At 47.4% G+C, this 14840-nt stretch overlaps 1 protein-coding gene across 1 annotated transcript in view; it reads left to right on the top strand.

Annotated features, from left to right (window-relative positions):
- The window catches only part of LOC144133707 (L-lactate oxidase-like), a 173545-nt gene that overhangs the window by 2406 nt on the left and 156299 nt on the right, over positions 1-14840 (top strand). Inside the window, exons 2-3 of the mRNA XM_077666846.1 lie at positions 5612-5658; positions 6654-6700. Of these exons, the coding sequence (XP_077522972.1) occupies positions 5612-5658; positions 6654-6700 (94 nt within the window). The remainder of the gene's footprint in view (positions 1-5611; positions 5659-6653; positions 6701-14840) is intronic.

The following is a 14840-nucleotide window of genomic DNA, read 5'->3' on the forward strand; positions in this document are numbered from 1 at the left end:
ATGACTTCCGGTACCATAAAAAGCGCCATTTTTTGTTGTCCACGTATATTCAGTCTGCGGCGTGTCCTGAAGCTGCCTAATATATTTCGTTTAATTATCTTTGTAAAAGATCTCAGATTATGCAGTTTAATCTCCAGTGCCCTCTCTTCTCTTGAATTCAGGGACTTTTATTAACATGTAAGCATCGCAAAACTTAAATTTTAGTGGCATACATTGTAATCTAAGCCAGCTGGTATAGCGCGCATTGCTATGAGGTTTATTAGTGGAGCTCCGTTAGGTTGCAGAAAACTTGTTTCTGGGGTGCTACTTCATTTCCTGAATGACGTGAGGAAAGTTCATGCTCTCTGGAGGTTTATCGAAAGCGATCACGAGGCTGCAGAAATGGAGGAGAATAATGCAAAGCTGGTGGTCATTGCCTCTCAGATGCACAGCACAACACAGTTCCGGAGTAATTTTGCTTTGCTGGCAGTTAGTTCCTGCTTGCAGCTACTGTCAACAAGTGACTTAATTTTTTCGTTGTCATCAAGTGGAACGGGTGGTCGTGAGACGCCACCAAACTTCAAAATGCCTTTCGAAGAGTAGATCGTGGACGTCGCGTGCGTGCAACGTGCTCTGCTCCTGCGGCCAGGGTTAGGTCTACAGGAAGCCGCCACCTGCGTAGAAGACTACGTGAAGGAGAGGGGCCTGAAATGCTCGACTGAAAAATCGGAGCTCATCAGAATAGGGAGACACCCTACCCAAGCCCCACTGGACGTCGTCCTCGAGGGACAACCGATCCCGGAGAAAAACATAATCCGCATTCTGGGCATGTGGCTACAGAGTAGCCGCAAATGCAGCCACACCATCACCCTGCTCAGGAAAGCCACGGAACAAGTAGGAAGAATGATCAGCCGAGTATCCCAAAGAAGATACGGAATGAAGGAAGACGACACCCTACGACTCGTAAACAGCCTAATCGTCAGCAGGGTCACATACTCGCTGCCCTACCACGCAACAACAAAAGCGGAAAGAGAGCAAGCCGACTGTATACTAAGGAAGGCCTACAAGATCGCTCTGCACCTACCCAGGAACACGTCAAATGAAAAATTACTCCAGCTCGGAGTCAGCAACACCTTTGACGAGCTAGTAGAGGCTCAAATGGGTGCGCAATTGACGAGGCTCAGGGGCTCCCCCACAGGAAGGGCGCTCCTAAAAAGGCTAGGTCGGAACGCAAGTGGTCTGGCTGACAGATACACAGAAGTTCCAGACGACCTCAGAAGAACTTTCAACGTGGGACCCTTACCTAAAAATATGGATCCCAACCTACACGAAGAAAGGCGGAGAGCCAGGGCCGAACAGATAAACAGAAGGCTAGGCCAATCCGAAAGCACACTATACACAGACGCTTCTATGTACGCAAGAGCAGAGAAACGCACAGCCGCGGTAGCGGTGGTCAACGGTACAGGGGAAACTATCACCTGCGCTTCAGTAGGGGTGTCAGGGATAGCAGAGGCCGAAGAAATTGCCGTCGCGCTAGCGATAGCCGAAGGCTACAGAAAAGGTCGCTCCCTAAATATCCTAACGGACTCGAAAGAAACATGCAGAAACTATACGAAGGGCACTATCAGCGGCACTGCCCTCAGAATAATCAGCGAGGCGGCAGCCTCAGCTGAAAGAATACCCATACAACATATAATCTGGGTGCCAGCCCACGCAGGCGTAGCAGGAAACGAAAGGGCGGACAGTCTAGCTCGAGGGCTCACTTACCGAGCAGGCTTATCGATCGTCTCGGAGTCACGGCTACTCATATGCGAGGGGGGCTACACAGAGACCCTACAACTATATAGGGGAATCAGAAAGAGATATCCATCACCACACAAAGCACTAAATAGGGAAGAGGCTGTAGGATGGCGTAGGCTACAGACGAACACCTTCCCTAACCTACACACATACAACAAGATATCACCAACGCAATTCAGACCAGACTGCCCCTGGTGCGGCAGTACGCCCACACTCTATCACATCACCTGGGAATGCAAGAGAAACATAGCATTCCACAATCAACAAACACCGAGTGCGGAGCAATGGGAGAGCTGTCTCTTCAGCAGCGAGCTTGAGGTCCAGAGGGCCTTGGTAAAGCACGCAACTGAAGCGGCACAACTCAGTGGAGCCCTGGACTGAGGGCCCACTCTTGCTTGAAGACTCAAGTCGCCAGCACCCAAGCAAGACGACCAGGAAGTCTTCATCCCCGCGAACCTCTTGGAAAGAAATAAAAGTTTTCTCTCTCTCTCTCTCTATCTATACCCTTTTCTTTCGCGAATGACATGATGTGTGTTCATAGGGAGCGCCATGAATTGTTAGAACCGCTGTTGTTCAAAATTAAAGCAGCTGCATGCGCTTGAAATTACAGGAGATATACATTTGCGATGCAGAATCATTTACTGTTTGAAACTTGCCATTCGAGTTTTACACCAGCAAAGCTAATACCGGGGCCAGTTGGTTAATCATTATGCGAACGTATGCGTTAAAAGCAACACTAGAAGACAACACACACACGACACAAGCGCAAACTAACAACTGTTCATTCTTTACGGAAGATGCGTTTATATAAGCAAGGTACGTTTTTTAGGAACGGCAACCTTCACGTCATCAAACGTGTGACCATCATCACGACACAGCATCTTCACTTATCATATCAATTTAGTTTCTCGTAAGTGCAATAGATCGAGTGCTTACACACGTTTCATTTTCCGCCATTTGGATTCAAACGCTTCAAATATTTCTATTTCAATCTTTTCTTTTTGCTTACCTACAATTGTGGTCCTGTGCAATTGTGGTTCGCATTTCTTTTGTAGCAAGAGCTACTCTACGCCAGCCGCATCGCCTCTTCAACACGGTCACACTTTCGCCGTGGTTGCATTTTCCCTTAAGTATGTATCACCAACTCGCCCGTCTTGCCATTGTGGTTGCATTGCCTAGGAACCGCCGCAGCTGGTGGGCGTCGCCGCTCGGCGCGCCATCTGACATGACGTCACTCCGCCGTTGCTCGTCGTGGAGCAGACGCCGCTCGCCTCGCCACGGATAGGGGCTGTCGCAGTGTGTATATACATACTGTTCGGCGTAGCGGGAGGCGAGCCGCAGCGTTTGTTCGGCGTCGCATCAGCGTCTCGTCTACCGGCGTCGTCGCGCGGAGCCCGCAGGAGAGGGCGACAAAACACATGAAGACATACGAATTGGCGTCTCCAGACGGGGGTGAGGACACATCATGAATAAAGCCCCTCAATTATGCCCTGTCTGCAGCTAATCGTCCCATTCAGCGGTGACCGGAACCTTATGCGGGTGCAAGGGGGACAATAACAAGGGTACAGAAGGGGCGCTGCTCCTTTCGCAGAAACGGGCCGCGGCTTTTGGTAGCTCTGGCTACCTACCAAGTTTAATCAGAGCTTTAACCATAGACAATTTTTTACGCCTTCTGCAATGGTGCGCTAGATTCCCCGGGTTGTTAATTTTTTCGCAGTCATTATTGTGCTCTAGAAGCCTCGTGTTGACACATCTCTCCGATTGCCCAATGTATTGTTTTCTACATATAATTGGTATCTCATAAATAATGTCTCTCTGGCACGATATGAACCTATCCCTATGGGCAATGTCACTTTCCTTGCGCTTGTCACGCTTTCCTTTCGCATTCATCGTTTTTCAGAGGCTTATCAGGTTTCTTGGTGCGCTAAATACGACTTTCACTTGGTGTTTGCCACTTTCTTCAATCCGTGCGATACCTTATGCATATACGGTATGACAACCAATCCTTCTCTATTCCCCGGCTCTTTCGAATTTCCTTTCCTAGTCAAGGATTTTAGCACTTTTTCGGCCAATGAGGCGATCATGTCTGGGAAATCACTATCGATCAGCCGACTGATTTACATGCTGATGCTGTCAGTCAATTTGTGATCGCAGGACTTCGTAAGGCTCTGCATCATGCTCGAGTGGGCAACATTCCTTCTGACAAGCTTAGACTGGCTGGAATCATATCTCATGATCCTTTTTTCACTTTTTGTGTGATACCACCAGCAAGTGTGAACAGGGGTTGCCTATATTAGTAGATCGAGGAGTTTTATCATCGCTTTTTCAGGTATAGTTCATAAGTGAAGTCAAGGCCATCGAATGCGCGTTTAAAAAGGGTAACCATCACATCCGTGTCAACCATGCCTGCTTTTTCCGTAACGAATAAACAGTTAGTTTGCGCTTGTGTCGTGCTTGTGTTGTCTTCTTGTGTCGCTTTTAGCGCAAGCGTTCGCATAACAAGTGTTACACGTCGCATATTATTCTATACACTCATTCAATCCTGCCGGAACATGAACTACAGCCTGGTAGCCTGGCTTTTCAACCAAATATAATGGGTAGAATGTGTTGACGCCTGTGCTCGAAGGATACATTCGACCATACACAGTCGGGGTAAAGGAGAGCGAGCACAAATGTAAATCCGTTGTCTCAGATTTCTCCCATGGCAAAGTGGCTTACTACGCGGTCTTTCAGTAAAGCGTAAGAGATAAAATATAAAGGCTTGATGGTTACCACTGATGCGGGCCGAACTGAGAGCGAGCGCGCGTTCTCCTTCCGTGTGAACGGCGGTCGCAGCGGCGGAGCGGTGGGGCAGTGACGACACCACCTAGGTTCGGCGGGAGGCGGAAACAGACCCCATTGTGAAGGCCGTACGAAGAAAAGCGCGCACTCCCTTCGAGACCGGCCGTGAGAAGACAAGCCTGACCGAGCCAACAAGGTTCACTCCGCAGCCCCTCCATTCCTTCTGAGGAAAGGTCTCTTCGATTTGGCTGCACTGGTTGACCAGTTGCGTCAAGTTTCGGGGCGGCGCCGCGAGAATGCGCATCATTTCAAATGCAGCTTGGCTCTGGCTGCTTTCAAAGCAAATGGTCGAGTGCAGGTCTAGTCGTCTGCTAGCTTTAGCGTCGCCGACAGATTACTGCCAGCTGCGTGCTGTCGACATCAACGGCTTCCAGAATCTCGAACCCCAAGAAGAATTTTCAAGCAGCAAATCGCAATAATTGTTACGTTAAACCAGCCCCAGAAAATGGTCGTTTTGCATGCAGAAAGAGTGGCTGCATGTATCTAAGAATATGCGCTGAAATGCTGCTAATGGGCCTTGGCTTGACCGCTTGGGTTTACAATTATGACGCCATGAAGCTACACCCCTCATCCTTTCCGGGCTGCACAGTCATCATTTCATTTAAACTACTGTCAAATCTTCTCCGACCTACACGTGGATGTCGCTATTTTGCTGCACAACAGCTGCATTTCCAATTCCGAGAGTGCACGCCAGCCAAGAACTCATGCTGCACTAGGCTGGCACGTTTGCAAAACGAAGACGGGAGCGCAGCAGGCGCGCGCTGCACTGACAAAACGAAGGTGAAAGTGCTGCACTCCTTGAACTGGTACATCAAGTGCAGCCAAATCAGAGACCGGAAGACCCAGCGCCAACTCACCAGCATGTAAGCTTGGGCACCCCAGCCTCTGCATCATGTACTCGTTAGCAAGTAATTGTTGAATACTTTCCTTTTTGTTCTAAATGAGTCAAACAGTGTCTCTGTGCTTCTCCGTCCCGTGTGGACTCGCGCAGTGTGTGGGACCGCCACAGCAGCAGTCCATCATAACATTTAGATTGCCGTGCAGTCGGAGCTACTGCGTCACGCATAGAACACACTCAGATGTGGCATTACCATTACTGCCGCTAGTGAAACAACCATTACCGCCAATTTCTAGTTCAATCGCATTATTACAGGTGCCACAGAACCACAACGAGACCACGCGAGACGCATAGCGCGCAGTACGCGACCGACGCGTGGGTTCCAACATGTAGCGAGGGAGAAACGGTGGTGCAGGGTGGTACAGAGGGTGTCTCTACCCTGAAAGCGGAGGCGAGCCGACATTCAGGCACCCTAGTGATAGTAGCTGTATGCCCTAGTGGTCCCAAACAAAGAGCTCCTACTTGCGGAGCCTGATACGGACGTTTGATGGAGGGGCTGTAGGACTGCTCTGGGGACACTCAAATCCCACGTCTTTCTTCCCCACTCGTACCTTCTCGACCTTCCTTCCTCTCCCGCGTGGGAACCGGGCTACGCGGTGGGGCTAATTAAGGGGGAGCCCTATCGCCGGACTCTTGATCCCGTAGGGTAGGTGCTTGCCGTTTATGGTGCATCGTTTGTGGTGAATTGCCCACAGGGGGATGGAATAGCGCGCCCGGGAACGCACAGGCTCGAGGCAGGTCGTAGGAACAAAGGGGTTTATTCTCACATCTCGTCGGATCCGGATCTGGGCGATGTCCTTCATCGTGGCAAGGATCGCAGCCGAAATCCAGAGGGTGGTCGGGCTCCCTCTAAATAGCCCCACCGCGTAGCCCGGGTCCCACGCGGGAGAAGAAGGATGGTCGAGGGTACGAGCGGGGAAGAAAGGCGTGCGATCTGAGTTGATCTGCACCCGGCAGCATTTTTGGCCCTGCAAGTGACGCTGCTTCCATCGGGCTGTTGGCTAGACCCTTCCGACAAGTCCCCTCCTCACTGCTGGTTTCCGCTGCCGTTTTTGCGCAAGCACAAGAACGGCGGTGCATGGGTGTGGCGCACCGCATTAAAGCGAGCAGGCGCCTTCCGTTTTTCTCATTGAAGGCCGCGCTGTCTTTCACACTCCAGTTGCCCTCGTCACAAGGACGTACGTGAGTACACAGGCGAGGCTGTTTTGCTGAATCTTGGGCGCTTATGAAGCGAGCCAGTTACATATCGTTGCGTGTGTACGATAATTCTAGTTCAACAACTTGACCTTTCTGTACGTATCCGCTGTTGCACGGCACTTTTATGCTTGGCTCACAAATGCCACCAACGCGGCAGACCATCTACCTTACCTGTAGAAGAGCCAACCCGCATCTCACGACGATTGTCTGATCAGTTTCACACGCAGCCACTGAACGGCGGTAGCGCTCGAATTGATTCTGCAGTCCACGTACAATCGTGCTTGGGAATAAGCATTTCGAGACCAGCTGCGCAGGATCACTTCAATTCTTTCGCAATGAGTTTTCTGCATTGCTATCTTCGCCTCACTTCTTTTTGTTTTAGAACGAAAGTAAGTGTTTCGCCCTGTGGGTGAAACACTTGCACACCCATCATGCACCTAACCTTCGAGGTTTCTCCTCCAATTTCCTTTCCCGCATTCCTTCTGCTGCATTCTGGGCTGCATTTTTTGTTGTCCACTTGCGCTAATTCCGATTTTTTCCTTCTTCAATACTCTGTGAATAAGTAAATAAATATACAAGGTATGCAGCGCACCTAGCTCCAACATGGCTGTGCCAAAAGTTTGCGCGGGAAATCTTGGTCTATTCTGATCGGTTAGCCGGTGCAAATATTTCATTTTAAAAACCTGCCCGAAAGACGAGGACATGCACACAGCGCTGAGTTCTTTCCTTTCTTTCCTTGTATTTTTGCTGAAAATTAAAAATCTTGGCTGCATCTTCCGTGACTCATCTCTCTGTCTTTACCCTGGACTGGTCTGCCCGGACATTGTCTATGTGAGGAGCTATCAAAATATTTAAAATCGCATGGACGGGAGCAGATTGGCGTTGCGCGCGTATCACCTGATGAAGCTGACGTCACTGATGATCACGACAAGTCGTGTTGTGTTGACAGCTATTTTTGATCTGTTTTCAGAGCTCCCTTTTGCGCAAAACTTCCTGAAACCGCTCATGTCACTTCTGTGCCTATGTCACCAGTCATTGTTACATATAAGGGCATTTTCAAGCAACTGCAAATGAGTAATGTTCAAGCTGTTAATGGTCCTGGACGTTAACCCGCATAAACCAAACGAAACCAAACCACTGCTGTTTTTCACATTTTTATAAAATTCTGCAGCAAACAATTTTTCTATGAGCTTAGCGCATGACAGGCTTCGATAGCCTTAGATGCTTATGTGCCACTGAACCCAACACACGGAACACAACAACCAATCAAATTTCGTTTTGGCGAAGACTACACCATTCCGGCAACGTTCGCACTTCCCGAGGACGCAGGCGCCACTGGCTTGCCGACATATGAGGGGAATGTTCATATATCAGAGATTCAAGGAATTTACTTGCATATTTTACTATGTAACCAAAACACACAGCACAGCTATACCATCTCGCGTGACCTTAGTCTAAGTTTTAATAAAGGGGCTATACTTGATCAGAATACTACGAAAGTTAGAGCTTAGGGTTTTATAGATCTGATAACAAGCCGATTCCTTTGGAAACGCCTTTGAAATAATTACAAATTCTGACTCGCATTAGCCAGACCTATAGAAGCCACGGGAAGAGAAAAACCTATTCATGCTTTCACTTATTAACAAGGATTACATGCAATTTACAAGGTATTTTATAATGTTGTGCCATTGTGATAAGTTAAATGAAACAACATACACTCAGAAGTGCCTGACCGTTACTCTTTTTACCGGTATCCAGTAGATTTAACTTAAGGAAATATCGTCTGCATTAAGCATTTATTTTATAGTTTAAAACAAAGTAATACAACTGGTCCGTTCTTGAACTATCCCCACCGCTGGCCGCCGTATCTAGATGCCTGCTATTAGCTTTCAAATTATTTTCGGCCGGATTTGCCGTCTTATCAAGCTTGTTTTTTTTTCTGTAGCGTCATATGTGAATGCCAGCGTACACTAGAAGCATTGGGATAAGCAAGATCATCTCCTATGCTGGGTGGGAAGCTGTGCGACCGGGGACGTTTCTAACTCGTCTTCAGGGGAAGTCTGGACGAACCCAACTGGTCTTCGGTAGAAGGCGGTGTTGGCGGAAACGCGAGTAACGGCGTTACCGGGAACGCGTTGCTTTTTTCGGTAACTTAGTAACGAACTCGTTACCATTTCGTAACTGTAACGGGTAATGTCCTTACGTCAACATTTTTCGGTAACGTGAGGTGTCAAGTTATTAGTTAAGTGAATGAGTACAAACTGTGCGAACAAGACTTTATTTTCTTCTGATAGCTGGGGACATACTTTTTTCAGCTTACAAGGCGCTGAAAACACGCCACGTATTTTAATGAAACATGAACAGAACGCTGGTCGTGCAAGAAAAATCATGAGACCAAGTTCCCCAGGTGCGTCTCTGAGGTTATTTACCAGACACCTCTATCTTGCGGGAGGGTTTACATCGGCCAAACTGGCCGGTGCTTCAATGAGCGAGCCCTGGAGCATAAAAGGTGGATGCACACCGGCACAGGCTGCAATCTACCATTGCATTGCAAAAGCTGTGACAGCCGCAACTGCGTTCCTTACCTGGACAAAACCGCTTTCATCTCTAATGCACGCAGCAAAACTGAAAGGGAGGCTATCGAAGCTTTCCTGATTGCCAAAAGAGGTGACGACTGCGTTAGATTGCCATCGGTATCACTATCGAAAAAAGAGGTAAAGTTTATAGAAGGGCATGTTCGTGTTTCACACCGGCTCTGATGGTCCTATAAAATTCTGCTGTTGTTTTTTATCGTCGAGACCTATGGCGATAGTGTTTTTCTTGTTATGTTCGCGGGCCTTATAAACCATGTGTTTTCACAAATAAAATCAGTTGGTAGTCTGCGCTTTTTCTGTCCTTTTGTGGGCCTTACGTCCCGTCTTGTTCGCGCAGTTTGTACTCATTCACTTATTATGAACCAACTAGCTCGCCAGAACGTCTTTCGTCAGTTACTAGTTACTTTTTGATCCAATTGTCACCCACTCCGTCCCTTTTTCAGAAAAAAAGCGGAGATCCCCTAAAGAGATGATGTAAATAAGCAAAATGTACCGGTGCTCTCGACTACCCTTGTTGCGGCTCGCACGCATGTCAGAAAACACCTGCCTTTGACGACGCACCGAACTAATAAAAAGAGAGAATAGCCATAAAGCACGAAACACGTGCACGAACACGCATTCACACACTTGCCTTCACGTACCTCCCCTTCCCAAACCACTCACACACACAACTATCTAAAGAGTGAAAGCATGCCTAGCATTTTGGAAGATCACATTTTTCAGAATTACCTTAAATTTGTTGAGAGTTCAGGGATGTTTTTTTTGTGAAGTTAGAATATATGATGAAGTGTCATTTTGTGTTCAATGTGTTTAATGTCACATTCTGAAAATGGCTTCACCATGTGCCACGGAGTTAGAAGCCATCACATGTAATTGTACAGGCAACTTTAGTCCAGTATAACATTGCTAAGCTCACGCAGATTTGTGCAAAGTATTGTCATGAAATCAAGATTTTGCGAAAAATTTTGTTTGGGCTAGAAGTTTGATATGAAATATGAGCTTTATAAAACAGTTATCGTATGTTCTTAAGGCGAAGACTAATTAAAATAATGGCCATGAAGTAAGGGCAGAGTAACTTGTGGTACTTTTTTCGGTAACAGAAACGACAACGCGTTACCTTTTTTTGTAGATAAAGTAGCGTGGCAACGCGTTCATTTTTTTAGCGTAGCAAGAGACACATCTAGTTACTTTTTTCCACTAACGCCTACAACACCGGCAGCAGGAGGATTAAAACACAATTCGTCCTCCGCGGGAATGCCGGCAAGATTTGGCTCGGCTCGTTTTAGGCAGTACGTGCGGTTTATGCGGTTTAGCATTTTGAAAAGCCGTTGCTTCATTTCTATCTATGCAATCATGCACTGCAGAAAACAGATGTTGAACAGAGTAGAAGAGATCTTCTACATTAATTGAATAGTAATAAGAATATAAGGTCTGGTATTTCAATTGATGTAGAAGATCTTTTCTACTCTGTTCCACATCAAAAACGCTACCGGTTTGAATGTGAACAACTTCATGTCATTGCATGAGTTTTATCTCAAGGCCACTTTTATTGATTTTAATGACCAAACGTATCTACAAAAAAGAGGGCATTTGCATTGGCTCGTGTGTCGGCCCGGTCCTTTGTAATATATTTTTATCTGAAATTGACCGCTCCTTGAGTGAAGCACTTGACGCGGATTGTACTGTTCACGTTTTTAGATATCTAGACGATTATCTGGTCCTTTTGGCAGATAGCGATTTCAGTTTTGACCAAGCAGTAACTGATGTTTTAGGTACGTTTGGCCGGAACAGCATGGGCCTCACCTTCAGTCACGAACTGCCTAGAAGAAATAACCAATTACACTTTTTAGATATAACCCTAACTTTTCACCCTTCACATGTTTGCTGGCGATACTGTCCACGCGCCAAGAAAGATTTGCTGCCATTTCATTCGAACCATTAAAAGACTGTTAAGAGAGCTATCGCTTCCCAGTGCTTAGCGTTCGCACTAAAGAAGTCCTGCCACCATGCCATGAACGCCAGCTTTGCATCTCAGGTGTCCAGGCTGCAGAAAGCAGGCTTCCCGGCTTGCCTGGTTCTCTCCGTGACGCAGACCTTGCAGACACCACACATCTCATAACCTCAAGAAGGTGGCCAATAAATACGGCGTCGACGTGGTATTTTGAGCGCCTCGAAAACTCGCAGTAATGTGTTCTCGCATTGGGAGAAAAAAAGTGCAAGAGTGCGCCATCAGACACCGAACTCCACATGTTGGGTGCAAGAAAGGTGTGGTTTACGAGTCCCCGCTTACATGCGGCAAGGTGTACGTTGGACAAAGCGGACGGTGTCTTAATGAGAGCCTGCTTGAACACAAGAATTCATTAAACAAGAAAGGTGCCCATCTGCCTAACCACTGCCAAGCCTGCTCGAAAGAGAAACGTATAGCCTGCAAACCTCGACTATCGGATTACAAAGTGCTCTTGAAAAGCCAAGATAAGGCAGAACGTGAGGTCGTGGAAGCCTTCTATATCAAGAAGCGAGGTGATTATTGCATCAGCGACACGTCAGTTGTTCTTCGCCGCAGTGAAATGCTGTTTCTTGATGCACATCTGTGAGAGGCGATTGTTTGTCAACTCCGATTAAGAGCATGGATAAGGGCAGAGGCTATATAAACGCTCTTCCTTGAATAAATCTTGTTGAAAGTGCAGCGGTCATTCTTTTCCCTTACTCGCCCGTGTTGCCATTTTTGCGCTCTCATGTCTTTCAAGTATTGGTTTCCCTTGCATTCCAACATTCAGGTTGACTTTTTTCGTCTTCCTCCAGTGATGAAAATGTGCTGGAGGTTTCAAAAGAAAACTTATATACTCCAATAATTAAAGGCATAACCTTCATGCACACTTATCAGTCTCAGAGATCCGTGGCTTCTCGGGTAATTCGTCATCGCACTTGTACTTGCGAGATTGGCCATTGGCGGCGATAGGTGCATTATACTTCTTGCTCTTTTCTGCCCTACAAGAGCTTTGTTTTGAGCAAGACTTTTTTTTCTCTTATAAGGTGCTGGTATTCTAGCGATACAAGCAAACTTGAGTTTCACAGTGTATTTTTAAAAACTTGGACGACGCTTAACTTGGCCTTGAACGAAAAATTTGATAGCACTAGAGATATCTTCCCCGCGAGTACTCCTTGGATATATTCGCAGATCGCGGGTAGTCCTCAAGTCATTAATCGATGCTCCACTGCTCCGGCAGGTGGCTGTTTCGAACAAAGCCACAGATGGGGCTTAACTGGGCGACTCAGGTTGCTCCTGCCCAGCTGTCGTAAGGCTCATTTCCGCACAGTTAGTTCTTCGGAAGGCTTTCTACCTCACCCTCGACCAATGCTCATGTTCATGATGCGCAGGTTCATGATGAACAGGTGGCAGTCGCACTGAATTTATTCGAATTCATTGCCAACTGGCAGGTGGGCCGATATGCTTTTTTTCTGTTGCACGGACGGGCGGGCACCGGGGCTTTTCTCGAGAACGGAATGCTATCGCATTAAAATTGAGCAGGTGCATTATGCGCAAGGTGAACATTGTGTACGTGATGGAGCTTGATGCAGTTGATTAACCAGCTAAAATCACGTAATCAACTGATTATTGTTGTTTTTGGGGGGCTAGATTAAAAAAACCCTAAAACTTCATTTTTGGCATTGTTGTTCGAAATACCAAACGTCACAAATACGGACGCCAAAGCTCGTAACTTGGCATTTCCGCGTCGAACATTATAAAATGCAGTCGGTTCCTGCTATATCATCGCCGGACTCCCGTCATTTGCATGTTTTCCATAACATACACAAACGGCGTCTCTATCTGCTGCAATACAAAAGGCAACGGCTGCAAAAAATCACAGAAAGTCAATTTAATAGATTATACAAGTAAGTATTTGACTCAGTAGAAGCATCAGTATTCATGCATTCACTGGGTGACCAGGCTGAATAAGAGGCATATGTAGCGGTAGAAGAAAATATATATAGTGGTTGCACAAGAACTGCAGTACTTCACAGGGAAAGCGATGAATACAAACCACGAAGGGTGCCAGGCAAGAAGATATGATCTGGAGATGTGATTGGGCACGGCAGCAATGTAAGGATGTGGACGCTTAATCGGTTCCTGTATATTCCGCACTGTTGGATCGGCGTGCTGTTGGCTACCGCCACGAACTGCGCCGGGTCATCGCTGCCTGCAAATGAATATGTCATCCTGAACAACATCGCCTTCATGTGGATCATGTAATTCACCCTACGCCCTGGCATCACCTGTTAACCGAATCACTGGCAACACGCGCCGATCGCACCGCGCATGTTCCAGGAATAACGACCTCACGGCGCCCGCCTATAAATGCTCCTCCCGGGACCAGCGCCTCCATTGGGCTCGGGGGCATAGCAACGATGAGGACGCTCAATCCGTTCCTCTTTATTCCGCAGGTGATTAAACACTGCGGAAAATGTATCTGTTCTAGCGATCCCTTCCTATTTGTTCCTCCGTGCCCACGGTTGAGATGATTCTTACATACATACATACTGGATTTTTATTGCAAGATATATATATATATATATATATATATATATATATATATATATATATATATATATATATATATATATATATATATATATATATATATATATATATATATATATATATTGTAACGGGGGGTTTGTTACGAGGTACTGGGGCGACGGGAACGGCAACGGCAGCAGTCTGGGATCAGATCGGCAAAAGACACACAAGCGTAGCGCTGGCAAAAACTCTCGAGAACACTGTCACCTCGTCTTCGTCTTTTTCAAATCATCCGACGCATCTTCTTCTTTAGCCTTACAATCACCCCGGGGACAAGAGGAGCCATCCTGGCGACTTAGGATGATGGCAAGAAGGCGGGGTCGTAGTAGGGCTTGAGGCGCTGGACATGAACGGTCTCCCGTCCTCGGCGGCGGAGATCAGGAGACGGCGTGAGGGGTTCCACGATATAATTAACCGGAGAGGTGCGCTCCAGCACACGGTAGGGACCATGGTACTTCGCAAGAAATTTTGAGGAGAGACCGGGAGTTCCTGAAGGGATCCAGAGCCACACAAGTGCACCAGAAGTGTAGTTCGGTGGGGTTTGGTCTTGGTCGAGGCGGGAGCGCTGGCGATGCTGGGTGTCAGTGGTGAGTGACCGGGCAATTTGGCGGCAGGCTTCGGCGTGTTGCGCGGCGTCGGAAACAGGCCGATATTCGGATTCATCAGGGCGGTAAGGGAGGATAGTGTCGATAGTAGCAGAGGGTTGGCGGCCGTAAAGTAGGAAGAAAGGAGAGAATCCGGTGGTAGACTGCGTAGCGGTATTGTACGCATAAGTAACGTACGGAAGGACGAGATCCCAATTCGTGTGGTCAGAAGCGACGTACTTGGAGAGCATGTCTCTGAGTGTGCGGTTAAATCGCTCAGTGAGGCCATTGGTCTGCGGATGATAGGCGGTGGTAGTTCGGTGAATCGTGTTGCACTCTTTGAGAAGCGCCTTCACCACCTCAGATAA

The sequence above is a fragment of the Amblyomma americanum genome, chromosome 5 (genome assembly GCF_052857255.1).
Source record: "Amblyomma americanum isolate KBUSLIRL-KWMA chromosome 5, ASM5285725v1, whole genome shotgun sequence".
Taxonomy (NCBI): domain Eukaryota; kingdom Metazoa; phylum Arthropoda; class Arachnida; order Ixodida; family Ixodidae; genus Amblyomma; species Amblyomma americanum.